Raw genomic sequence first — 26885 nt, 5'->3', positions numbered from 1 at the left:
GGGAGAGCAAACACAGTTGTGATGGCTCTGCTGCTCATCAACCTCATGCACCTGCTCCAAGGTCCTACCTGCCATGGGAACCTCTCATTGATTTCCAGGGCAGTAAGAACAATACCCACAGAGCAATCTTCCATCACAAAATTCTGATGTGATGAAGGCAAAATATTTAACTTTTTTATTTTGATTAAATAGGTTTTGAGAATAAATTAGAAACCATGTTTTTGACTCAAATATTGTCACCTTAAAAGATGTATTTTTTCCAATTTTTCAGTGTTTTTCACTTTCCATTATCATTTATTATAAATGAAATACAAATGAAACATAAATTACTTACGAGACATAAATTAGACATGTAAATATAAATGAGATATAAATGAAGTATAAAATGCAATATATGTTATATTATAATATCACATGTAATATTTAGGTTAAATTCAAGCACTTCCATTGACAGCACAAAACACTTCAAATATTTAATTTTTATGTTTAAACAAGAAGCCTCGTGATATTTATAAAATTCAAAATAAAAGCAAATTGGAAATAATGGACATTTTCAATAAAGTGGAAATAATTGCTATTTTTACAGATCTCTGTTGTTTGCAGTGGCCTTTTTTTTTTTTCTCCAGATACTACAAGACAATGCAAATATAGGGTTTGTGATCTATCTTTATGATTTTTGGGAAAAGCTGTATCCAAATTGACACTAAAATCTTGAAGTTGCTTGGACTTCTTCTGACATGCCTCTGGTGTAATATTTAAAATACCAACATGGCTTTGACAACTTTAAAATAAGTTGCAGAGCACAAAATTAATGAAGCAACTAAACAGACTAAAAAGACAAATTCAGTTCCAAAGGCTCTCACCAACTCTTAGGACTTCAGGAAATAATATCTGATGATTCAAATGGTTGGATTTTGATTCCCCTGCCTTCTCACTGTTGCTCCAGAATACACCACTCACAGATGTCAGTAGATCACCGGGAAAGTTTTGGGACATGGTGGAATTCTGGAGCACCACTAGAGAACCCAAACAAAAATTCACCAGTCCCTACCTGTATGTTAAATGTCATAACAGAGGGACAGGGAGAACATTCTTTTCGTAATTCAAGCTTACTCTTTAAAATTATTCTTTAAGAAATGCTGTCAAATTTCAGACTGAAATCCAGACAAAGGCTTCCTTGAGCAGAATTTGCAACAGTAAGGGGTAACATCATCTAATTTCCTAATGAACCACATTAACTCTGGATGATAGCTTTACTTCTTAGATGACCCAGATCACTCAGTTATTAATCTATTTGTGCTGAGTCATGATTACAAGATATTAATTACTCATTTGGTAAGTTATTTTTGTTTTTAATTTCCCTGGAGATTTATTGTCACGTACCCAATTACAGTTAAGGCGCTGCAGCCAAAATGACTCCACAAATGGTATTATGCAAATCAATTACAGTAAATCACTGTGGCTCTCACCAGCAGCAAAAGTTATTGCTACCCTTTTTGCATACTCATATCTTTCTGAACCACTAATTTCAGCTAAAATTGCTTTCTGTCTTGCACTACAGCAAAGTCTGAATAAAATCTGTTTACCTTCTCTAGGAAATAATGGAAAAGAGGAAGAAAATTTCACTTCATTTCTGCAAAGACGCCTGTGAATATATATGTATGGGTGTTCTTAGAGAGATCAGTGCACAACTGGTTAAAACTCTGGCATAAGTCTTTTTATCTTCAGAAACATGAAGGCTATTTTCACAAAAACATCTCTGCATCTAAGCATTCCAGATGGCACACTGCAAGACTAGCCCACAAGCCCCAAATCCATATTATCAATATTAATTATGTAGATAAGGCTTTAGACAATGCTCCCCAAGGAGATGATGGAACTTTCAAAGCCTTGAATGACAAACTGACCCACAAACCGAACCCGCCTCTGGACTTGCTGAACAACAAAAAAAGAGGCTTATCTCCTGCCTCATCACTCTGCTGGAAATTTAGCACGCTTCAGCTGGCACTCCCTTACTTCAGAACAGAAAATGCCTCTAGCATATGGGCCATTTTCTCTGCTTTGCTTGGAAAAATTGTGCCAGGCTTAAAGGCAAATGTACGTATTCATGGGGAAAAGGCTGGGCAAAGTGTCAGGTCCTGGGCAAAGAAGTGCCAGGACCACACAGGCAGGGAAAAGCAACAGTCAGGAATGGTCACTTTACCACAGAGGCAGTTAAGGAGATGGTTGCTGCTATTTCGTAGTAGGTTGTCCACTCAGAGGTCATTGTTGACGGGTTGAAGTAAAACATTTCTACAACGTATTTTCTGAACACCCCAAGGAAAGGTCTGTTCCAGCTCAAAACCACAGCAGTAGGTCCCAAAGGGTAAAGTGTCAGATCCTTTATTCCAGTGGGCACTATAAATCAGAAATTATCATTAGTAATGTGTTATCAGTTGCACTTTATTGTAAAACAATACCTTTCCTTAATCAAGTTCTACCTATTTCTGGTTTGTTTCTTACTTAATTCCCAAGAGCTTCCTTGACACAGTTGAATACCATTTTTTAAGCATTTGTTCTCCAGCTTAAGACCACTTTTTCAGAAATGTCTACAGACCACTGGGTGTTGGCTGCTTAGCTTGAGATAAGGCACAGGGCTTGCTTTTTCATAAATGAGAGTTCCATTTTACTTTGAAAATCAGGATGCTTAGGAGATATTTCAAGATGCTCAAAAACAAAAGCATCAAAAGCCATGACACCATAAGAAAGAACATTTTTTATCTCTAGCCCTCCTTCCCTGGGGAACCTAAAGGTTCTGTCATGTATTGCTATTCTTGCCTCACAGGTGGTGACACTGAGAAAGAGGAGTCAAGTGATTTGAAAAATGTCACATAAGGGTCAACTTCTACAACCTATACTGGTCTGGAAAGCAATTATTCTTCATGACTTAACTGAGGCTACTTAAATAAGTACTTTGATATAATTCACAAGGGTTGCAGAGCCCCAGCTATTGCACACTGGGTCAGAACCGAGACTAGCACCCAGATTACTACAATCCATCTAACACATGATTGCCTTTACCTTTATAAATCATTTACTATGCCTTTTCTTTGCTTTCTCTAAAGTGCTAATACTCACACAGTGAAAGTGAGCCCTAGGCTAAACATGGGGAGAATTGAGCACTTTTTAAAGTGGATTTTATTTTATTTGAATTTCATTCATCATTAACCACCGCTGATAATATCACAGAACAATTTTTTTTGCAGTTCTATTATTTTAATATCAAATTCAATATCCTTTTATGAAATGAAAACTCATATGGCTGTTGTGTTAGTGCATAAAAGCATCCTCTTTATAATAATAAACCTATGAGATGTTCTGATTGCCATTTTGAGCTTAGTAAGAAACTTTTATGGAAGTGAGTCCATAAAAAAGGGGAGAAAATGAAGGAATTTACTTTGGGAATACATGATTTTACTTTCTCAAATAAAAATAGAATTTTTTAACTACAGTGAGAAAGAAAATCAAAAGCATTTAAAAAAATTGTCCAAAGAGAGAAACTTCAATAATAACTAAATATATGTTTACTTACTATCTTTTTACTTTACTGAAATACAGCATACTTTTCAAATTTTTATTCAGACCCAATTTATGAAAATATACAAGGATATTGCCTAGAATGAAAAGGCCCTCATCATATTCACTAGTCCACATATTTGCTTTTATGTAAGGATTTAACTGTTAAAAGGTTGACTTCTTTTTCACTTTCTTCTCTACATCACAGAGAGGATGCAGACTTAAAAATACACCTGCTCTTCCACTGGGCAGACTATTCGTCAAAAGGAGAAGTTGGGTGACTCAGGTTGAACATTTCTCTGCGAAAGTAACTCTGTACACTGAATCTCTTTCTCTTTTCATCAAAAATGAGCACCACTAGAGACAAACATATGTTCAAGTGTCCAAGGGTGAAGCCAGTTCTTTCCACAGGGCACTCTCTGTATGATTCCTGGCCACAACTTCTATCTATTTAATTTTGGTAATAACATTTAAATGTGAAATACCTTTCCTCCACTGAAGGAGTATTTTCACCACCTCAGTAATGGGCTAGGCAATACAAGAAAAATATTCTCAGTAAGTGTTCATTAGACTTGAAATAACCAACATGACAATGTTTTACTCCCTCTTGGGATCTAGAACTTTATGAATATACTACACATATTTGAAAACAAACTCAAACAAACACTTTTCAAACAGTAGGTGCAGGGATTACCAATGGAAAATGTAACAGGGTCAGAAGGTGGTCCCACCAATGGTCCTTTCCGTAAATAGACCACAACTTGGTACTGGGCACCAGGAACAAGATTTTCAATGAGGCTGCTGCTTGAATTCACCTAATAGGAGGGGAACACATCAGATATGAAGTATTTACTTGGTTAATTAGAAAGAAATTGAAACTGTACTTGGATGACTCCAGTTACAGAAGGCGGGAATCTGAACACACTGGTATCGACAGCAAAAAAAATCTGTTCATTGAGTCAAAAATGGCAAAACTGTGAAAGTGGTCAGGACTGACTTGACAAATAATCTGACTCAGAGAATCACACTTGCCTGGCTGCATAAGGTCAGCTATCACACTGTAGACCCACTCTCTCCTGCTGTCAAAGTTTATTAAAATATTCAGGCTACATTATTAATTTTCAGGTGCTATTATTCAGGCTGGAGTATTTAGACCATGTGTTTTCAATCAAAGCCTGAGGCTTTTCATCCATCATCCAATGCAGCTATGTGAGCTGAAGGCAGCATTATGGGAAAAGCTGTCTTCTGAATGCATGTAGTAAGTGACTCCACAGTGAAATCAGAGAGGAATTATTCTCTGTCATTCTCCCCTCCATGGAATTAAAAAATGTGACTAAGGGGCATTGTGTTTTTCTTTACAAGTTTGAACATCACCATTAAAATTTCTGCTGTGCCACACCAGGTTCCAGTCAGAGCTGGAGGCAGAATGCCTGACCAAGTGACTCCTGGTCTGATACAATACAAAAAATCTTATCTCCTGGAGACTCCACTAACAGCAAATGCACAGAACAGCTTTGAGAAGACTTCACACATTCCCTTCTCGAGCTGCAGGCTGGTATTTCCTCCTAATATTTTCTTCACAACCTTTCCAAAGTCTGTATCACAGCCACCTCTGCACTGGTGGTTTACTGCAAAGCACATGAATGTATCAGTGCCAGCACAGATTTAGTGAGGAACAGAATTTGATTTTACCAGCTGCTTTGGAAAGCTGAATCACTTTTAAATCCTGCACCATGTTAGAATGGATAGAACTTTGCACTGCATTTTGCCCCTTTTCAGCTCATCCAGAAGAATTCAAACCAGCTATAATAAGCAGGTATATATGTATAAAAACTGGTAGAATTTGATAAAAAAAAAAATTGTAATGGCAGAAAGAATCAAGTAACCGTAGTTAGACCTTCCTACCTACTGGCAATAAACACACATGTACTTTTACAGATATCTTGTTTATTCATAGGTTAGATTTTTGAGTTTGTAGATGCATCTTGTAGTAATTACTTAAATCATAAATGTATATACTTGTGACCTGTGGTTTATAATCACCTATCATATTGTTTTGCTTCCCATTTAAATGACCACACTTTTAATAAAGAACTTGAGATTACAAGCTGATTCTGAAAAACAATTCTCAAATTGTCATGAAAAGACACTTCCAAACCCTGTAAGTTCACAGTCATTCTTGAAATAAACCTCAAAATTTTTGATAGAGATTCATTTTAAAGGACATTTTTAAGGGACACAGACTCTCATATTAATTCCCTTGCAGTGCTAATCAGAGAGTTGAAGGAGATGAAGATTTATGGGGAGTGCTAGTGGTCTCCTTCCATTCTCATGGGTGAGCAGAGGGCGCAGCAGGGCAGCACTGCAGTCCTTTGCAGACTCCTCCATCACACATATTTCGGGAGCAAGGCACAAATCATGGCACTGCTCAGAAAATGGCCTTATCAACATCTTGATAAGGTTACTGAGACATGGGCTGAAACCTCTCTCTCACTGAAGCCACTCGCCACCAACCCATCATAAAGACGGAATCTGATGTGGGGTTGCCCTCACTAAGGCCTTCAAGTAACAGAAAACTGGCATGTTTTGGGATTCAGGATTCTTGATGATTATAAACACGTCCCACACACAGCAGCAATAAAGAACTGTGGTCCATCCAAATCACAGGTGGCCTGAACTGCTATTTACTTCCCAGTGCTGACATCTTTTCCTATGGACGAAAAGAAAAGCTGACTTCTGATCATCTCTAAACTTCCAGAAAGTTTACAATCAGGTTCTGTATTCATTTATAGGATAGCTAGGAAATAATTTATGCTAATTTGATTATAATGATGCATGTGAGCACTCCACTTAATACAGATGGATTACAGTACCTGCCCAAGTGTTATTATGGTATGGCACCATTTTGCCTACTGCCACAAAAATGTCTCAAAGGGTACACCATAACTCATAGGCTTGAAGAAAGGATTGGTCACAGTCAGTACAACAGAAACCCTGTTTTAACAATACTGTGGTGTATTGCACACTTTTGTTCCTAAATGCTGTGCTCTCCCCTACTCTGCAGCCCTGAGCCTGACAGAGCCCTGGAGCACAATGATTCCAAACAGCAAGACTGTGGGAAATTTTTTCCTGGATTTGAACAGGCTCCAGTTTCTGCTCCTTACCTCAGTGCAGTAGTGTTTTTCAAGCCTTTGACTTTCCTTTTGCTTCTGACAGGTCAGGGAGAGCACAGACACAATGGTGTTGTTGCCACCGCTCTCGTGTGATGCTGTCCAGGATGTCAGGGCAGTAGTGGAGCTCAGCACTGTCACGGTCACATGCTGGGGTTTTTCAGTGAGCTCCTCTATCCATTCACCTGTGGGACCTGGGACATGTCCCAAAAGCATATGTGAGCAAGCCACTCTATCCATTTGAGGCACATATGTTAAAACACCCTTCCTTCATGGAATTATTTAATGCTAGTGAGGGAGGCTGGACTCACAGCTGTCCATCTCCACAGCCCTTAGGCAGTCAAGGTGGAAGCCCCTGGGAAACAGTCTGTGGCTTGAGTTATTTTACCTGTAGCAGAGCAGATGACAAAAGAAATGTGACTCTCTGGAAATTCAGATTGCAGTATTCTCTCTTGCTTACCAGAAACCACCCAGCAATATCAGATTTCCTTCAAGGGAATGTTTAAAAGCAGTGATAGGCAATAATGTACAGATCATTGACCAATATTAAGGATAAGCACACAAAATTTTTCGCCTCTCCACATACTAACATACTCTCCAAGCATACTATTAAGCCTTGAAGCATGAAAATCAAATTCACAGAGGTCACCACAGTGGAGAATCTCATTCACCATCAGACTTTTTGAAGCACTTGCTAGACAACGCAGCTTTATAGATAAAATAACAGTTTGGAAAATAACTTCAGCTAGACTTGGTCAAAATTTCAGATTTCATGAAAATAGTTAGTTCTTCTTGTCACTTTTAAGTGATGCCTGTGACAGCTCTCTCCTTGACATTCCTTCCTCCGTGTAATTGTAATGGCAATTTACGTTTATTGATAAAATAAAACAAATACCAGAGCAAGAACATGGTGTGAGATCACCCTATAAGATTTGGCAATCCATACTGCTATCTGGGTACAACAAAAGCATTGTGTAATACAAGCCAATACTTTGACAGGATGATTCACTGACTGAACGCTACAAGGATAAGATAAGACTGAAGCCAAGGGCAAAATTTATTCACGGCAGCAGACCCACACCCATGCAGGTAAAAAAGAGGAATTTGATAATTAGATTAGTCTCTGGAGCCAGTGGATGTACAGGTAGTTCTTGCTATTCAGAAACTGTTTCAGCATTGGCATTAAGGCAACGGAGATACTACATGTCATGACCCAGAGTTGTAGTCCCCACACAAAAGGCCTACTTTCTCAAACTTATAAAGAGGAATAGAAAAGCAATTTCAATGTAAGAGTACTTGTACACATCTCTGATTTGGCATTTTACCAGAAATACACACAAAAAAAAATCTATCTAAAATACTAAGGATCTTGCATTTAACAGAATAAATAAGAAAACTGTCAAGAATCCTCATCTGGTTCTAAAAGCCTGCAAAACTAACAGACAAAACCCCAAACCCCAAGTGTTCTCATATGTTATATGTAAAATTGAAATATTTTTAGATTCCTGTAACGTCTTAATACTTATACCCAATGAGATTCAAGTTCATCCTTTATTTTGCCATCCACACCCCTACACTGTGGACTAGTATGCCTTCATTTCTCTCAGGTGTCTGTCCACAGGGAGTACACCTGATGGAGGACCCTGAAATGCATATTGCTTGACCAAAATAAATCACACCTTGTAAAATGGGATAACATTTGATAGTAATAGCAGTGTCACATATATGCATACTTTAATGCTTTTCATACAATGAAACTGTCTAATAACTACTCCTAAAGAAAGCCAGAAAACAGCGAAATTATAACAGCAGAGACACTTTCTCTCATGTGCTGTTTTCTCTTTGTTCTTTGTTTTTCAGTTACTGTTTCTTTCAACTATAAAGTTGTTAAAAAAATACTAGAGATAGTGGAATTGTTTGGTGTAGTCAAGGATTATTATAAATTTAAGTCTAAATAGTTAGTATTTGTAAACGTTATGAGCTACTAAAGACACAATCTTTATTCGGCTCAAGCACTTAAGTGTTTGAGTGCATTTCCTTTTAATATGAATTTTTCTGTCAGTTTTAGCTACTGTGTCTTGTTGCAGAATTCATGATTTGGGGAGACACTGTCTTCCCACAAGTAAAACTGTGTAGTGTTGCAAGTATTCCCCTTTCTCATTGTATGGGCATTCTATAGAGTATATCTATTTCCTTTTGCAGGAAAAGGTACAGAGGTGACCACAGCCATCAGGAGGATAATGATCTGAATTCACCAACACCTGTCTCTCTTGCTGATCTAATTGTCAGTCACAGTATTAGTTTACACAGTAGTTTATTAATACTTTGCCTTTTACTAAATCTCCAGTTAAGAAACTCTGGGATTCTACAGGGAAATAATAAATTACTTTTACTCCTTTAAATTTAGCAGGCTGAACTACTTCACCTACTGTAATTTGCTCCATGTTCTCTCAGAGACCATGCAATTTCAGAGTTCAGTGTTTAATTGTGCAATTCCCACACTCTCAGCCTGAGCTGCCCTTCGTCCCTAACCCAAGAGTAGGGAAGTTAAATATTTCCAAGACTCTCTATAACCACCAATTATTTCCTGGAATTAAATCCTCATTTTGAAAGATGCGAAAGGGTTATTTTTTTTCAGTGAGTCACTTCTGAACCCCAGGTAGTGACTCCATCACATCACCTGCTTTCAGTTCTTAGGTCTGCCAAGATGACAGGATGAAGGCCCATCCGGACAGGATAAAATATATAACATATTTGCATTATATTTCCTTCACTGGCACAGGGAATTACAGAAGATCAAACTCTTCTGATCCTCCAGCAGATGCCAAAAGTGCCACAGTGGTCAAACTCTACATTACAGTTATGCTATTCTGGGAGAAAAAGATGGGATTGTTGAGATACTTACTGATGTAAAAGCTAAGTGTTTTTGCTGATTGACTTCCACGAACTTCACAAGAGCCAGAGGAGCTAAATGTTGTTACAGATAACTTGTATTTTCCTGGTTCTTTCAGTTCAGCAACAAATTTGTGAGTGTCCTCACTTACTGTCAAAAATTCCATTGAGTTCTCTAAAGCAGGAGGGGAAAAAAAAGTGTGGATTAATTGAAATTTGAAAGGCTCCAGAGACTAAGAAGATTATTTACATAATGTTAACGTTTTTTCTGCCATGAGAATAAAAGGTATCCAAAAGGACTGGATTTACATTGGTAGTTATAGTTTTTGCCATCAGCACAAGAGTAATTAATGACAAATTTTGCAGTAGAGGAGCAGAGTAACAATTTTCATTCTATGGCAGGCATGATAAAATAGGGTTGCCATGACTGAGCTAGTGATAAAAATCACACCATGAGAGAAAAGGACCTTCCATTTTTCCACCTATTGCATTCTTATTCTGAAACAAAAAAGTATTTTCCTTCAGCATGGAAAGGCTTGTGAAAACTGCCAGAAAGTAAAATTCATTTGGATAAAATAGATTTTAAAACAGAAAATCTTTGAGCAACATGGCAATCTTTTTGTATCCTCATCTCTTAAAAAAATCTCCCCATTTGTTACCACAGCCTCCTTGTGGTCTGAAGAACGTGTTTGTCAGCTGTAATCTGTGACAACTGCTGATCTGAATCGAGACTGCCTTTTCTGCATGTCCCCTCCAGTCCAGCTCTCCCTGAGAACCTTTCTCAGTGACAGTCTATGGTACAATGCACCTTCTTTGTCTCAAATTTCTATCAGCTCATTTCTCCTTCCTTTTATAACCAGAATGGTTTTACAAAAACTACAGTGCAAACAGTGAGATGGTATGTACAACAGTATAAATGTTGTTTAACAAAAGAGAACTGCAAACTGTGATTTACCTCTCCTGCCTTACTTTTATGACGTCCAGTCAGAACTAGAAGCTATTCAGTGCAAGAAACTTCTCAAGAAATACAGGGGATCTAACAAAACCCTCTGAAGTACAGTACTAGAGAATTACTAGAGAATTACTAGTTTGTAGAGACACTCCATCAATGGAATTGGAGACAAGAGGTACGAGAAGGGTTTAAGACTCTGCTTTACCTTCCCTTTCAATATTAATATGGAAACCATCAAAGGCAGTAGGTGGCTTTGGGGGTAACCAGGTCAGCACCATTTGCACTGGAAGGAAGGGAGGGGGCTCTGGCGTGGGTCTTCCAGACTTGTTGGCATCACTGGCCTCGTAATCACTGGAAACTGCATTGACAAACTCCTCTTCACCCTCTGATGACTCAGCTTCATTAGACCACCAGAACGGCTGCGACGTGGTTTCGTACTCAGTGCTGTTCGAGCGGTGCTCCCACCAGGCTGCAGATGTGTTTGCTGCTGGAATTTCAGGTGGGTTGCCAGAAAAATGGCTAAGCTTTTCTTTCCTTACGACTTCTTGGGGTCCCATAAATGATTCTTCTGCAAAATTCCCGCTGTGCTCTTCCCAGTTGTTTCTGCTGATTGGCACAATCTGAACGGAAATGTTTCGAGGTGGGTAAGGAACTGAAAGAGAAGTAAGGATTAGCCTTTTAAGATGCATCTGGTGTGCACCTTCAACATCTGTTAATTCCCCAGACAAATAATATTTGCAAAAAACCAATGCAGCTAGGGATACTTCGAAACAACTTGTTCTTCTTATTATTCTCCCTTCTCTTACATATACACATAGAAGGTGTGATTATAGTGGGATCAAGCTGAGTATAACTTCACAGAAGAATCATGATTCAAGAATATTAGGAAGAAAAGTAGATGTGAAGTCACAGTAAATCAGATTTCAGTGCTATTACAGCAACAAGGCTATCTGAGTGTGATTTTTTTAACAGTGGACCTTCATTTACTTTATTGTGTCTTCCAGGAAGATCAAGGTAAAAAATACCTCTATAGAAATGAATTGAAAAATATATGCAAAACTAATGTATGACATGGCTCATATTTTTAAAAAATGACCTTCCCGTTGCTGTAGGTCTTTTCAAATGCTTTTAGCAGCCACCTTTTCACAAGCATTAAACATCAGTTTAAATTTTAATATTTTTGAAAGCTTGATCTTAAGATGTCTGGTCTCCAGAAGACAAGATTCTGGCACGCAAAGAAGTGCCAGGAGGGGATCACACAGCATTTTGTCTGTCTCACTGTAGTTGCTTGTCTGCCTCTCCTTACACACAAGCATGAGTAGCCTCTGCAAATAATTTTGACTGGCTCCTTTTATGCTGGCACTTTACAACACACTAATTTGTTCACCTCCCCTGTCCGAGCCACAGCCACTAATACAAAATCAGATCCCATATTCTCATTGCAGTTTACGTGAAAAGTGATGGATGGGAGGACATCAGGAAAGAAAAATGGGATCCTGTTGGTTGCATTCTTATGGTCCAATATCTGGATAACTATATTTAGGATCCTCAGGACTGAACTCACCTGGCAGCAGTTGGCTTTTTTCTGTTCAAGGCAATGGACCAACATCAGTGTATTCATCAGTGGATTTGGTCTTTTGATTTTAACACTGGTTCATTTCACTTTGGACCCTGAAAACTGTCTGTGGTCCAATAGATTACTAGAAGAGTTTTGGGCATTGTCCCAGGACCAAATTAAATTAGTTCTGAACCCTGAACAAATGCAATTTTCAGCCTCTGCAATATTGGTATCTTGGAAATTAAAAGTTCATGCTTCAGGGCACAAACTGGCCACCAAGTGGGGCAACTATAACATTCTTCTCTGTGATAGAAAACTGCACAATGAAGAAGGCCTTCTCTAACTGTTTAGCTCTGATTCACTGCACAAGGAGACAGGCCAATAGAGATAGAGCAATAGTACGCTCGGTGCAGCTATTCCCTTGACTTAAAAATTAATTCCTGGTGCAAGGCCGAGGATATCTCATGTGAAGCAGAATTTATTTTCTAAAAAGCAAGTTTTATAACAGAAACACTCACACAAATTTCCCTTTGCACTGTTTGTACACATAGCCCTATGGAACAGCCACAGCATTCTCTTCCCAGGCTCCTGGCCTGGAGCAGCTCCCAGGACTGCTCCTGCACAGACCCTCCTCTCTGTGGGGTCCATCCCCTACCAACAACAGAAAGAAAAGCTGCTATAAAGAGTTGAAAGAAATGGTATGTAATAATTTTCTTCACCTGTTCTGTGCTGTTTGGGCTCGTGCTGGACCCCGCTGTATTCCACAAGAGTGCTCTTGTTGAAGGTTGCTTCTGATACCAACTGGAATGTGATGTTACTGTAGCATATACCTGGCAGCCAGTGATTGAAAACTGTTTTACCTTTAAAGAAATCTGCAGAAAGATTTAAAAAGAAAAGAAGAAAGGAAAGCAGAGGATAATGCATCAAACGTTCACTTTCTGATAATGCAACTGCACATGCTGACCTGGCAGTGTTTCAGATGTTTAAACATTGCTCAGCCTGCTCTGAGACACGAAATTATAACAATTCAGTTTGCCAAAAATTTTCCTGGCTGTTAAAGCCACTTTGCTACCAAAAAAAAAAAAAAAAGCCCAGCACAAGAAACATGAACTACTTTTCACAGGCAGGGGAACTGAATCTGGCAACCTGTTCCACATGACACTGAGTATCTCAAAGAGCATCTGACAGTTCCTGCAGACCTTTAACTGCTGCACGCAAAACCTTCTTTGGTCTTTTGCTGACTGAGGCACAAGGCTCAGGGTAGATGTTCAAAGGAGCATCCACATGCAACTGAGCACAGGTTGTAGGACTGAGGGCTCGGCTCACATCCACTGTCAGTGCACGTGTGGGCTGTAGAAAAGTTGCTTAGGGCTATTTGGCTACAGGAAGCAGTGTGCAAGCTGATTAGTGAGTCTCTTAATTTAGGCTGACTTTTTTGTTTATCAGCAGTTTTAGCATTATAGCCCCTGGAACCATCTATTAGCTGTAGAAGATAAAAATTACTGCTGGTATCCCTTTTGTTCTCTGGAAAGAGGTCACCTATATTTTCTGCTATGGTCCAGATTTGCCTTTCCTAACTTTTGACACTTCACAGCATTGAAAATGTGACTTCTAGACCCAATTTGTACTGAAGCAGAGACACCAAAATTTTCTGACCTCCGTCTGGAGGTGCTTATCTCCCTCTGCTGATTTTAAAGAGAGTTTACAGTGACAAGTTTTCTGTTCTGGAAGCCTTAATTCAGTGCCTAAAATTCAATTCTGTACATACTGGATTCCTCAAAGGCATTTTACCTTTGGGGGTTTAGGGCCCACAGAGTGTGTGGGTCTTTCTCGCCCCTCAGGGTGCTTCCCACAGGACAGTCACATTTACATCTCTCAGACAGATGCTGTGCTGAAGCTATACAGGCAAAAGGGAGTTCAGTTATAAAAAAATGAAAAAAGAAAGCAGAATTTGCTCTTGTTAGATCATTTAGGTAGTTAGACTGGTTGTTTAAATTGTTTAGGCTGACTGTCTAGACTGTTAAATTGATTGCCTTTGATTAGATTATTTTAAGAAGATTGAAATTTATATTACCCAGCATGGTTTATTAGCTTAGGGACAATACTGAATGCTACAGTAATATACAGCATAGTACTATTAGCACTGTGTCATTGTATGATGATACAGAACAACCAGTTTTAGATCCTGTGCCAAGAATCAGGCATATTGAATGGGTTTCCCTGCTCTGTGGCATCCCAAAGCTTTCCTATCAGCTATTTACCAGACAGGAAACCTTGGCCAGAGGGAAGAGACTGGGATCTTTTTTAGTGCTTTCAACTGACACAAAAATCCAGGGATTTCAATGAACACATCTAGAAAGCAAAAATGTGTCTGTCTCCTTCCTAATGAGATTTGGGTTTCTTTCATTTTTCCTTTTCTTTTGAATTGCAGGGAAGATAAAAAGAAATGGTGGAAATTATTTTTTGGATTTTAGTGTACATGTTAATTTGGAAGTACTAGGAATTGGGGATGCCTCCCCAGGTTGATTTCAGACTGATTAAAAAAATTCAGACCACCAAGTCTTCCTCTAAAATCCAAAAGAAAGGAAATATCACTAGAACTAGGACAGAAGCAAGTTTAAAAATCCCAAGTGAAAATACCAGTTCAAATCAAAGACCCATCCCTTACTTCATTATATAAAAACTATTATATAGAATATTTCCAGAAATATAACTCATTATAAACAATACATGTCAACACCACACCCAAGACCACCGTTTAAAATGTTTCCAGCAGAGTTAGCATTCAGTTTTAGTGGAATAGTTTTCTCCTACCTTTGTACAGCATTGTTCTGTAGTCCTTTCCTTCCCAATAGCTTATATTTACCCTGGTAAAAACATTGTACTTCTCTGGGTACTGAATTTCAAACAATACTCCTGTTTCTGGAGATGGTTTGTAATCATAGATAGAAACATTGCTCACAGGAAGGGGTTCTAAAGGATATACAAACAAAAGGAAAAAAAAGGAGGAAAGGAATAGATTAATAGGTAAACTGAGTTTGTCACACATATATACTAATTAAATAAATGGTTTTGCTAGGTATGGCACAGGCCCTCTTAAAGCTACCTCAGGGCTTCACAGAGGTCTGGGGAAAAGCTACTCAGGACGTTGTCAAACTCAATATTTCTGTGTCCACCTTCCCCCCAAAGTAATTTATGTTCTTGACACTTAAGCTTTAAGAGAAAAAATGCTGTATTTCCCATAAAAAATAAGGTTGACATATAGCATTTATTATTTACAGCACTCACAGTCATCACCTCAGGAAGATCTCCATCTTTAATACTTACCAATCACATAAAAGTGCCCAGACAAAACCAACAAAACACTTGAAATTGCTTGTGACTTTGGTATAAATGTAAGCTTTTAAGATTAACTGAGAAGCTTATCACGTAATGGCCAAAGGAAGATGCATGAAGGAAGATTTTCTATTTTATCTACGCATTTCTTTATTTCATGGGTAGTTATACAGTCACCATTCTTACTGTGTGAGAGCGCCACCATCTTCAACATATTTATCCACATCAAACTTCTACAAAATACAGCAGAACCATGACCATTATTTAATAGATTAAGAACTGAGGTGCAGAGAAGTAAAATGGTTTATTGGAGGACACAGGGAAAGCCTTTCTGTGCACAGAAAGGAGATAAGTGAGGCACTGACAATTTAGTGCTTTGAACTCTGAGCCAGGTAGGCTACAAAAAGTAAGTAAAACATCCCTGGGTCCTGTGATGTGGAATCTAGACCAGTGTAACTCTGTGAGCTAAGGAAAACTATGTCAATTCACTGCAGCTGGGAGTCTGGACTGTTGCTAAAAATAAGAGAGTCACAGTTTTATTCATCCTTCTTTAGCCATCAAAAAACCAAAACAACAAACAAACCAAAAAACCCCACAAAAAACAATCCACCAACCTTTTTTGCTTGATGTTCTCCTCAGCAAGAAAAAAAATGATAGCAACCCAACTATGCATTGGTTAAGAGAGACAAGAAGATATTCAAAACAAGGTTATACTGTTGGTTGAAATTTGTCATAGTAACATATTTTAATAGAGATATTTAATGTAATTATGCCTACATCCTTACAAAGATCAGCATGTTGATTTAGTTCTTGCACACTGTAGGGATCAGGCTGCAAAATTCAGGCTGTTGATTAGCATGGCCTTGGAGGAGCCATTTGAGTTCAAAGTTCTGCTGCTGTAGGCCCTGGAGGAAAACTAATAAAATATTTTTCTCCAAAGACCATACAGTCACGATGGGCAAGAGAAAGAGTAAATGAAAGGGAAGATCAGTATCAAAAGGGGGAATACCCCACAGAGGGTGGAATAGGTTAATCAAAGATAGAAAAGCAAGACTGTAATGTAAGAGAAAACTTAGTGACCAGCACAGTGTTTTCACTGCAGCATTAAGTTTGCAGTGTGATGAGAAGCAGAGAAGAAAAACAACTGGGAACAAAACCACAGATGCAAACAGAATCTCTCACCAAGTCTTAAGAAGAAGTCGCATTGTCACGTTTAACTTTGTCAGAGCATGGCAATGCAACAGTGTGGGACTTTTAAACTATTTCTCATGGCCAAGACACTTCATTAGCTTCATCCAGTATATATCAGTATATTTGTACATCAACCACTTACAAATAGTGGTTAATGTCTCACAGATAGTCTCACAGATACTAACAGGCACTTCAGTGATGAGATCTATGAAAATCCTGCTGACATTTCACGAGAGCCTAGAAATAAATCGGAATAAAGCAGATTGCAGGAAACAAAGCCTCTTCTTTCTGCCAAGACTCTTCCCATTGCTTATTCCAAAATAAATAGTGGATCTGACTATCCACACGGCCAGAGGGTTCATATCACAGCTCACACAGCACATGACAGTAGTTTAAATGTCAGTAACCATCTCTAAACAGCACAACGCTTACACACAGTCGTCTTTCATGTTAGTGGGTGTGCCCTGGGCTTTCTTCTGCTGTCTCATTCACATCTGAGGTCTTGTTTCTGAAAGAATTACTGAAACTCTCTTATGTCAGGGATTAAATTACCCCATTTATTCCTTCCTACAACAAATCAAATAAAGGATGGAAGCTATATTCATTTTTAATCCAAATGATTTTTCCTCCTGATGCTTTGATTTAATTAACCAATAATTGAATTAAGTGGTAATCACCACAGACTCTCTTTCGTGTTGTTATCTTCCACTCACTATCCTCTCCTTGCTCATGGCTGATGTTAGCAGAGTAGCATGAGTAATATAATGCAATTTAAAGATTCTTCCATTATCTTACTTCCTTTGGCACCAAATCTTCACATCAAAAGCTATTTGCACACTGTGAAATTAAAAGAACACTCAGCAGATAACCATCATGTTCTGTTTTTCACTTACTAACTGCTCCTAGGGTTATTAAAATTAAAGAATATGTAAAATGCCACTCTTCACTATCTATATTTCTAATTAAACAGCCTGGTCTTTTTAATTTTACATTTTTTCAGTATTTAGGATCCAGCTTGTTACAGATTTCAGTAGTTGTCAAGAAATAACCTAAATAAGGTGCAATCATAGAATCATAGAAATATAATACTTAGGGCTTTATAAACACCATGTACCACATTGAAGTCATATTACAGAAGGGACCTAGACCATTTCAGTGTCACTCTAATAGCTTGTTTAAGGTACTCCTTCATGTACAATCTCTTTATTTTTAGACTTGCAGATTATATTTTTACACACACAGATAAGCTTGCAGGATCAAGACCTAAATTTGCCTTTCTTTTCTTACTGTCTCAGAATCTGCTGCTCCTGTAGCGACTGCTTTCCCATTTTATCTGTTTATTGGAAATTCAGCTTCTCTGTTTCTCCAGGACCTTAGAGCATTTTGCATTTAGTATATAACTTGCATTACACAAGAATCAAGATAGCATAAAAAACGCACCCAACATCTTCCTCAAATGCCCTGGAAAATTCTGGATGCTAAATCCTCCATTAATGCATTCAATTTGTGCCAGACACATCAATATTTGCAATTCGGGGAGGGGGAGGAGTGGCTGGGGGTTACATTAAAAATAAGCACTATATTTCAATCCTAATATTTGTAGATTGTGTCACTCTACAGGTTGAATTCATGATTTATTATTGTCGTAGCTTAGATGCAAGCATTACATATGGTTGGTTGAAACACAACTGAGATCAACCCGCTTGTTTCTCACACTCACACCCAGATTAATCACTATTTGCCTCCATATTGTGACTTTTATGAAAAAGATGCCCCATTAATGGAGTGACCTAACTCCCACGGGAGTCCCCCTTATTCACACACGAAGAAGTTGTGATTTATATAATTTTCTCCCCAGAATGACACTATTTATGTATCTATATGACCAGTGGGAATAAGTCACAGCCAGGATAAAGTTTCCATTATGCTGTAAACTTTAGGATTGTTTTACCTCTTGCTGAAAGAAATCTCCTTTGAGGTTAAAAAGCTGTTTTTTTAATACTTTGGGAATATAATGTTCAAGTTATGATAGGTAGTAGAGATACCATGTGCTATTGCTTATGGAAGAGAATATAAGTGAAAATCTGAACAATGATGGTATATAGTGTAATTTCTACATGGCCACATAGGATGATAAATAAAAAGATGACATAAAACTAAAAACTATTATTATCACAAGAGCAAAGGCATATCTATTTTTCTTGAACAGATTGAGTCCAGTCATTTAGATCATCCTTACAATGGAAATTACAGCAGGAAATCATATGGTTGCAGTCCTTTCTGTTTCTTTGATTGTGTTAGAGAGGTTTTTTAACCTTAAAAAGAGGATAACATGATTTATTTGCTAGAGAATCCTGAGTATTAATGGACCTAAATGCTATTCTGAGTTACGTTTCAAAATTAGGGTTGGCATAGATAACCAGCCTTTTTAAACATGTTTCATGTCATCCTTTGAGGAAGAAAAAGCAACCAACCTCTGAAGCTCCTAGTTCAACAACTTTGATCCATTAACAAGCCAGAGGAAAGGATTCGACCTGCTGAATCACTTCCTGCAGCATCTGGCACAAGGACAACTGAGCATTAACTAAGTCTAATGCCAATTACTTGCTGAGAGCTGGAGATCAGAGTCACAGGCAGCAGGCCTGTTGGTCCCTTGAGGAGAATATTTTTTATAGAAGACACTGAGGCAGAACTCTGCATAAAGGGAATATATTTTACAGTGATGTATGTAAGGAATCATCAGCTTTTGAAACAATGAGACATTTACCACTCAAACCTCCGAATCATCAGCTAAAATAAAAGTCAGGCAGAGCTGCTCTTAATTACCATCAGAGATCCTCAGATCCTGGTTTCGCCAATTCCCAGCAGAGATACGTTTTTCCTACAGCACACCATAGCTTTTCAATTGACTGCTTCCCCCATTCCTTCAAATCTACAAACACTTTTGCCTTCACAATAAAAAGAAAAGTTGACAGTGAATATGAAAAAAAAAAATTGAGGCTATATGAGTATGAGTCACCCTGGGAAGAATAAAACAGGGCTCCATAAAAAAGAGAGGATGAGTGAGAATTTCAGTCATTTTACAGACATGCTCTTTATTTCTCTCATAAACTACTCTGAAATCAATCAGCAATAACGTGGAACTTTCCTTCAAATTTTGAAACACACTAAATGAATAAAAATTTTGGAGTTACTTCACTCCCCTTGAAAAGCCAGAGGTCCAAGAGCAGATGAAAGCAGGTTTGAAATAGTTGTGTTAGATACCAGAACTACTTCTAACGTTGTCCCGACTGAAGACTGGAAAGAAAGTCACTTTGATGGGCACAATACAATTGCACTCATAGGAATCTGGACAGGATGGTTGTGATTCACATGACTATTCTTGTGAAAATCATCACAGGAACCTTTAAAAGGTAGTCAAGGTTTCAGGTTCTCTCCTTCAGTAAAGTACTGAGTCCAATTTGCCGAATACAGCTTTGCTACAGAATCAGAAGAAAAAGTGCTATTTTGTGCTCAAATTCCATGTGACTGGTTTCCTATCTAAGAGTTGAAGGCACACTCTCTGTTCATATCAACCTTCTTATGTCACAGCTCAGGAAGCAATGCAAGGATGTGGGTTGTGCTCCAGCTGACAAAACCCTTGGGTTCTACCTCAGTTTAATGAGACCAAAGTGTTTTGCTAAGGAGGATGAGTTATGAAGAAGACCAAGCTCCTCCCTCCAAGCAATTGTAAATCCGAAATTAAGAGGCTCCAACTGAGGAAGTATGGAGAAAGGAAAGATAACAGCCCTTTATTAAAGGATATATGTGTATGGGCAGAACAACAAGAGAACATAAAAACAACTAAACAATAATCCTACACCCAAAGTTCCCTACAAGGAAAAACAGTTCAGTACTTTCTGCCTTTTGGTGCAGTTCTAACCACTGTCAGCAGGGGGAGCTCTTGGGCTCTGGTGGTCACCATGTGGGGCCCCGGTGAGTGGGAGAAGCCGAAAATGGGGATCTCCCCCCCCCCCACTGAGAAGGGGAAGGGGAAAAGGGGAAAAGAAGGGCTCTTCCCACAGACTCACGCTGTCAGCGGCTGGCTCCAGCCGGGATTTCCCCCCCCTTTGTAGACAGGCACAAGCCACTGCAAGCACGGGAGCGGAGGAGGGAAGGGGTGGTCCCCTCCCCCAAAGGTTCCTTCACAGAAGGGACAAGACTCTCTGACGAAACCTGAGCAAGTCCGGGCTGGGGGTAGAACAGGGCACAGGAAAATGGAAGCAAACCGGGGCAAGAAGCAGCCAGATGACCCAGCCAAAACCAAAATGAACTTTGGAACCCCCTCACACAAACACCCTCCCTGAGTCAGGGCAAAACTGAAGAGACTGCAGTATCCTGAGGAGAGAACAAAAGAACCCTCATCCCACCCCCCCCCCCCCCCCCCCCCCAGGTCTTTTGAGGACAACCAGCCTGGAATGTGAGTCTGCTGCCTAGTTCTTTTGTGTGTGTCAATCACCCTAGCCAAACCACCCTCCCCCTCCCTTGTTCAACATCTTTCTTTCACAGTGATGCAGGGGAAAGAAAAATTCCCCATTTGGTTTTTAGAAAAGTAAACCTATGACAGGCTCTGATAAGACATATTGCAACAAATATCCTTTGCATTACAACAATCTGGACTACGAGACCTAAACAAGGAAACCCTATAGTTTGTGGTGTTTTGATTAACATGAGAAAGCCCTGAAGAGACAAGCAGAACATAAATTTAGAAAAGGCCCAAATTAACAATGGAAACCTCAAACAGTAGCATACCTACAATGAATATATGACATGCACACGTGCAAGACAAGGGCATGATCCAAGACAGCCATCATGGCTTCACTAAGGGCAAATTGTGCCTGACCAATCTGGTGGCCTTCTGTGATGGAGTGACTGCAATGGTCAACAGGGCAAGACTGACTGTTATCACCTACCTAGAATTCTGCAAGGCCTTTGGCATGGTCTCACATGACATCCTTATCTATAAACTGAAGAGATATGGATTTGAATGGTGGACTATTTGGTGGATAAGCAATTTGCTGGATGGACACTTCCAGAAAGCTGTGGTCAATGGCTCTATGTCCAGCTGGAGGCCAGTGACGAGTGCTGTCCTTCAGAGCTCTGCCTTGGGACTGGAGCTCTTTAAGACCTTTACCAATGACATAAGACAGTGAGACAGAGACCACTGTCAGCAAGTCTGCAGTGACACAAGAGAATGAAGGGATGCCCTCCAGACAGATCTGGACACACTCTAGAAGTGGGCCCATAAGAACTTTGTGAAGTTCAACAAGTCCAAATGCAAGATGCTTCACTTCAGTTGAGGCAATCCTATACATGGCATCCTGGCTCGGGTCAGAAATAGTGTTTCCAGCAGGACTAGGGCAGTGATCATGCTCCTGTACTCAGCACTGCATCTAAAATCCTGTTTTCAGTTTTTAGCCCCCCTCTGCAAGAAACACATTGAGGTGCTGGAGAGAGTCCAGAGAAGGGCAATGAAGCTGATGAAGGGTCTGGAACACAAGTCTGATGAGAAGCAGTTGAGAAAGCTGGGGTTGTTTAGCCTAGAGAGAAGACTCAAGGGGGAGACTTTATCACTCTCTACAACTTCCTGAAAGGAAGGTGGGAGGGTGTAGTGAGATGGGGGTCAGTCTCTTCTCCCAAATAACAGAACAAAAGGAAATGGCCTCAATGTGCACCAGGGGAGGTTTAGATTAGATATTAGGAAAAACTTCACTGGAAGTGTGGTCAGGCATTAGAATAGGCCACCCCGGGAAGTGGTTCAGTCACTTCCATCCCTGGAAGTGTTCAAAAAACATGTGGATGTGGCACTTGAAGAGACATGGGCTAGTGGGGCAGTGTTAGGTTAATGGTTGAACTCGTTGATCTTAGAGGTCTTTTCCAATCTAAATGATACTATAATTCTATGTTATATGTATATTTATATAATGTTATTTTATATTTCTCTATGTCCATATTTATGCACACATATATGTATTTATAGTTACACGTATATATCTATATATGCACAGACATAATGTATAAATATATATTTTGTTAGCTTTTAAAAGCTTTTCTGGCCAGAAACCTTTAAGGGGTAATATAAGTCTTCTCTTACTCAAATGGAGTCTTCTCTTCAAAAGCTTCAACCTGTGAATAGACATAGTCATTTCTTGCCAATTTGCTTAGATGTAGCATACTGCTGAGAGATGTGAATAGGAGAAAGGAAATGTCATCAAGATATACCATCAGAAAGCTGAGGTTTTTCATGACTCTCACCGAATTTCTAAGTAGCCAATGTCTTTGAAGGACCTTGGTCTCGTTTTGACCTGCTCAATTTGAATACACACTGCTCAGATCTGCAGCATATGGCCAAGTTGAAAGACTGCATCTCCCTGCACAGTTTCCTTTGCAGACATCAGAACATCCCAGAAAACTGTTGTGAAAATCGAAGTACAGCCTTGGGAATAACCACATTGGCATCACTGGCTATCTTGCTTGATTTATTCTGCAGCAGTGTAATGAATGGGGCCAATCTGCCACTGGTAAAGCTCTCCTGATATCAATGAACTCAGAACAGGAATTAATTTGGTCATAGAAGTTAGTTGCAATGTGCCATTATTTCATGAGTAAGATATAGATGGAATAAATTAGATAGTTCTATGTCTTTGTATGGTTAAAATAAAACAAGAATGCTAAACAGGCTGAGAGAGCATAAGGCATGAAATAAAATATGAAACTATCCTAATTACTGTCTGCCAAAAAAGATCAAGTTAATTAGTAGTCATAAAATTATGTAAAACAGGCAGTGGACAATAACAATAAGAGGAAAATAAAACCCCAAGCCAACTATCACCTCATGAATTTTTGTAGGAGAAGCCAGTGGTCACTACAGGAGTTTTAAGATCTCTTCTCAAAAGCTGAAAGGTACTGAAATACCTTTAAAAGCCCACCCTGCCACACTGTCTTTTCATTCCAAATTTACTTTCATTGCTGTAGCCTTGTGCTCCAAAAAGATGAACTGTCTTAGCAGCAGAGGCTGCTACATGAGAGGCAGAACTCATCACTCTGCCCGACAGAAAATATTACGCAGGAGATTGGACCCCTTCCCTTCCGAAGCTCACAATTTACTTTTAGTTCTCAGTAAAGCATCCTTCAATGCTGCCTGCAGGAATGTGGTTTCCTTTCCATGAATTTGGTTCTTTTTCTGTTGAGACAAAACCAGAGAAACCCATTGTTCCCTTTTTGTTACGTGAATTCCCCAAGCAGGGCTGGCTGACTGCCAAAATCATTGATCCTTCAAAGGTGTGTGTGGGTGAGCAGCAGAGGCCACAGCAGGAAACCCCAGGATGCTGCCAGCACACACCCACATAAGATAGGTGGTGAAAAGGGGTGGGCTCCTTTCCATCAGGAAGGACACCATCAAGATGTGGAGGAGGGAGAGCGACATGGGATATGCCCCTTGGAGCCGTCAGCCTCATGCTTCTTCAGGAACACCTTGAGGAAATCCCCTCAACCAGAAATGGGAAGTCTGGGGCTGGCTTTGGTCGGCTTCCTTCTTCCCTCAGAGATTTCCTGCACAGAAGTGTGTATACCATCTGTCATCTTGGATCACACTTTCCCTGCTACCAGAGACCTTTGTGGGCTCTGGAAATCAAAGAGCAGAGCCCTGCTACACAGCTGCAAGTGCAGCATTCAAAACCCACTAAAAATGCGTACTGAGGCTCTTTTTTTTCAGTTGCATGTGACACTGGATGCTTCCATTAAGTTCTTTGAAGAAAACAAAGTAGGAAATTGGATTACAATTACTACTTTGTATGCAAGGTTACAGCAGTCAAAGGAGAGGACATTCAGGCTGGCTACAAACTCTGAAGTTGTTCACTAAGCACAGATGTTCTTGCACATATGCCTTTAGACTTTCATTACCCAACAACATGATATTTTTCCCATGGTACTCTTCATGGTTGCCCTCATCACTGCACAACTTTAGCACACAAAGAAAGGCTGAAGAATATATAGGTGATGTAAAATCTCATTAGTCCTAACTTTCAGGCACACTCAATAACATATGAGTCTACTTTAATAGGCTTTGAATGCTATTACAGCAGATGATGTTTCCTCATTGAAAAAACAACAGAGGTACAAAAAATCATAATCATTCCTCAGCTGTAAACCAACTAAAACCACCCACAGATTCCCAGGTGCCATTTAGCAACAAAAAAAAACCCCAAAAAAACAACCAACCAAACAAAAAAATCTGGAAATTGGTCCTGCTCCATCCAAATAAATTTTTGTCATTTTCCAGATGAAGAAATCATTTGATATTCTACAACTTGTTTTCACGTTGGCACATGGAAACAGTTCTGGAGCAGTCTCGGAGCCAGAAACACAGCTGGAATCACACAGAAATCTGTGCTGCTTTGCATGATGACAGAGCAAACAAAATCCCACATCTCCCCCATGAACAATGTATCTGGAAGTACTACTACAAATATGGAAGTTACTACAAATATGGTCTCCATCACAAAAACCTCCAGCTGTACTGGCTGGAAACACATCATTTTGGTGACTTTCAGTACTGTTTCAACATATTAGCAAGAACATTGTTATAGCATTTAAAACAGAATAAACTTCACCATGTAACAGGAGTGCTTTACATTGAAATGTCAGTCAGCACTTTTCATGCCTTTTACTAGATTTTTGGAACTCCTGCTTTGAAAGACTAAGGATGAAAATCTGAAAAGGAGGTTCATCCATCACACTATTTCAGTATGTTACATCTCAGTGTTCAGGAATGGTCAGCCAGGGGAAACCTACAGGCATTCCTTTCTTCTTGCCCAGACCCTGTGAATTTTCATTCAAACCTTCTTAAGATATCTTCCCTACTATTCTCACACAGGGATGTGTCCTACACACAAGCAGGACCTACTGAAAAAAACCCACAAACACACCCAACCTTCTCCATAAGAAGAACTTCTGAGGAACATCCCCCTTTCCCCCCAAAAGACAAGAAACAGAAGAAAAAAAGAGTAAGGTGTTACTTACTGGTTAACACAGTGATTGATCTTGCTGACTTGGAAACCATATTTGAGTTCACTACCAAGAGAGTTACTATGTAATACAGGCCATGGTATTTGGCATTAAAAACAACAGGGGCAGGTAAAGTGCTATTGAATTCTTCAAACTGGAAAAAGTAGTTCTTGGATTCTCCAGCTATCTTCACAACATACACAGAGGACGAGCTCACCACATCAGATGCTTCCAGGGAGACAATGATACAATTGTCTTCTCGGACAGTAACTTGGAAAGGTTCTGCATTCTGCAAGACAAGAATGAAGAGTTTGCTGAAGTAAAACAAATTATTTTGCTTTCACGCATTTCCCATAAGATCATAAGATACTCATATCATATTTGTAATAAAGTTACATTTTGTATTCCGTAAGAGAGTTTACATAGAATCCTAGCAATTACTTCAGACTACAATTCACAGGCAGCCACATAGTTCACAGGCACTTGATTATCAGATCAGTCTCTCTGCAGCACAGGCTGGATTCTGCCACGTACTTTCTGATGCTCTGGATACTTCATTCCTTACATCCCGAGGAACAAAGCCCCTGTCATTCTTTCCTGACAGAAGGTGAAGTAGAGCAGAAGAAGGATGAGATTGAAAAGAGTGTCAGGGCAAGAGGATTTCCAATAAAGTCTCAAAGTCATTTAAATCCTGAAAAACATATTATTAAACCAAGACTCCTTTATCTTGCAGAAACGGGATCACATATTCCTCAATGCAATATATTCTGAAAGCCTGCAACTGCAGAATAATTCTTGGCACTGACTAAGCTTTTCCAATTATGCCCATTCCAGCAAGTACCAGATGATAAGCAGCTCTCAGCACTATGTCCATAGTTTTGGCTGGCACTTTTCACTTCCTAAGCTACAGCATTTCATTTTCAATATTTCTTTTATGAGTAGTAGAGGGAAAGGAGCAATTTAACCTTGTTTTCATGTATCATGAGCATGTTAAGTCACTGACAGTTGAAAACCCCTTCATTTTTATTAATTTCAAACCAGCTATCAGGAGAAGTACTTGTTTCAAAACAGATTCATGGTAACTAACGAGAAGGAAAAGTCGAAGCTTACATTAAGAGTTGCTTTTTTATTTATTAGACTACACCACTCCTCAGAATTTTTTTACTCCCTGTAAGGCTCCCAGGGC

General features: G+C 39.3%; 1 protein-coding gene across 1 annotated transcript in view; it reads right to left on the bottom strand.

Annotated features, from left to right (window-relative positions):
* The window catches only part of PTPRO (protein tyrosine phosphatase, receptor type O), a 155457-nt gene that overhangs the window by 42603 nt on the left and 85969 nt on the right, over nt 1-26885 (bottom strand). The window contains 8 exon segments of the mRNA XM_027653677.1: nt 2204-2397; nt 4250-4370; nt 6720-6919; nt 9631-9792; nt 10775-11221; nt 12847-12999; nt 14942-15100; nt 25715-25988. Coding sequence (XP_027509478.1) covers nt 2204-2397; nt 4250-4370; nt 6720-6919; nt 9631-9792; nt 10775-11221; nt 12847-12999; nt 14942-15100; nt 25715-25988 — 1710 coding nt within the window.

Source organism: Corapipo altera, unplaced genomic scaffold (genome assembly GCF_003945725.1).
Source record: "Corapipo altera isolate COAL_440 unplaced genomic scaffold, ASM394572v1 1, whole genome shotgun sequence".
NCBI classification, from domain to species: Eukaryota; Metazoa; Chordata; class Aves; order Passeriformes; family Pipridae; genus Corapipo; species Corapipo altera.
The sequence above is the reverse complement of the archived record's forward strand: the minus strand, read 5'-3'. Positions and strand labels throughout refer to the sequence as shown.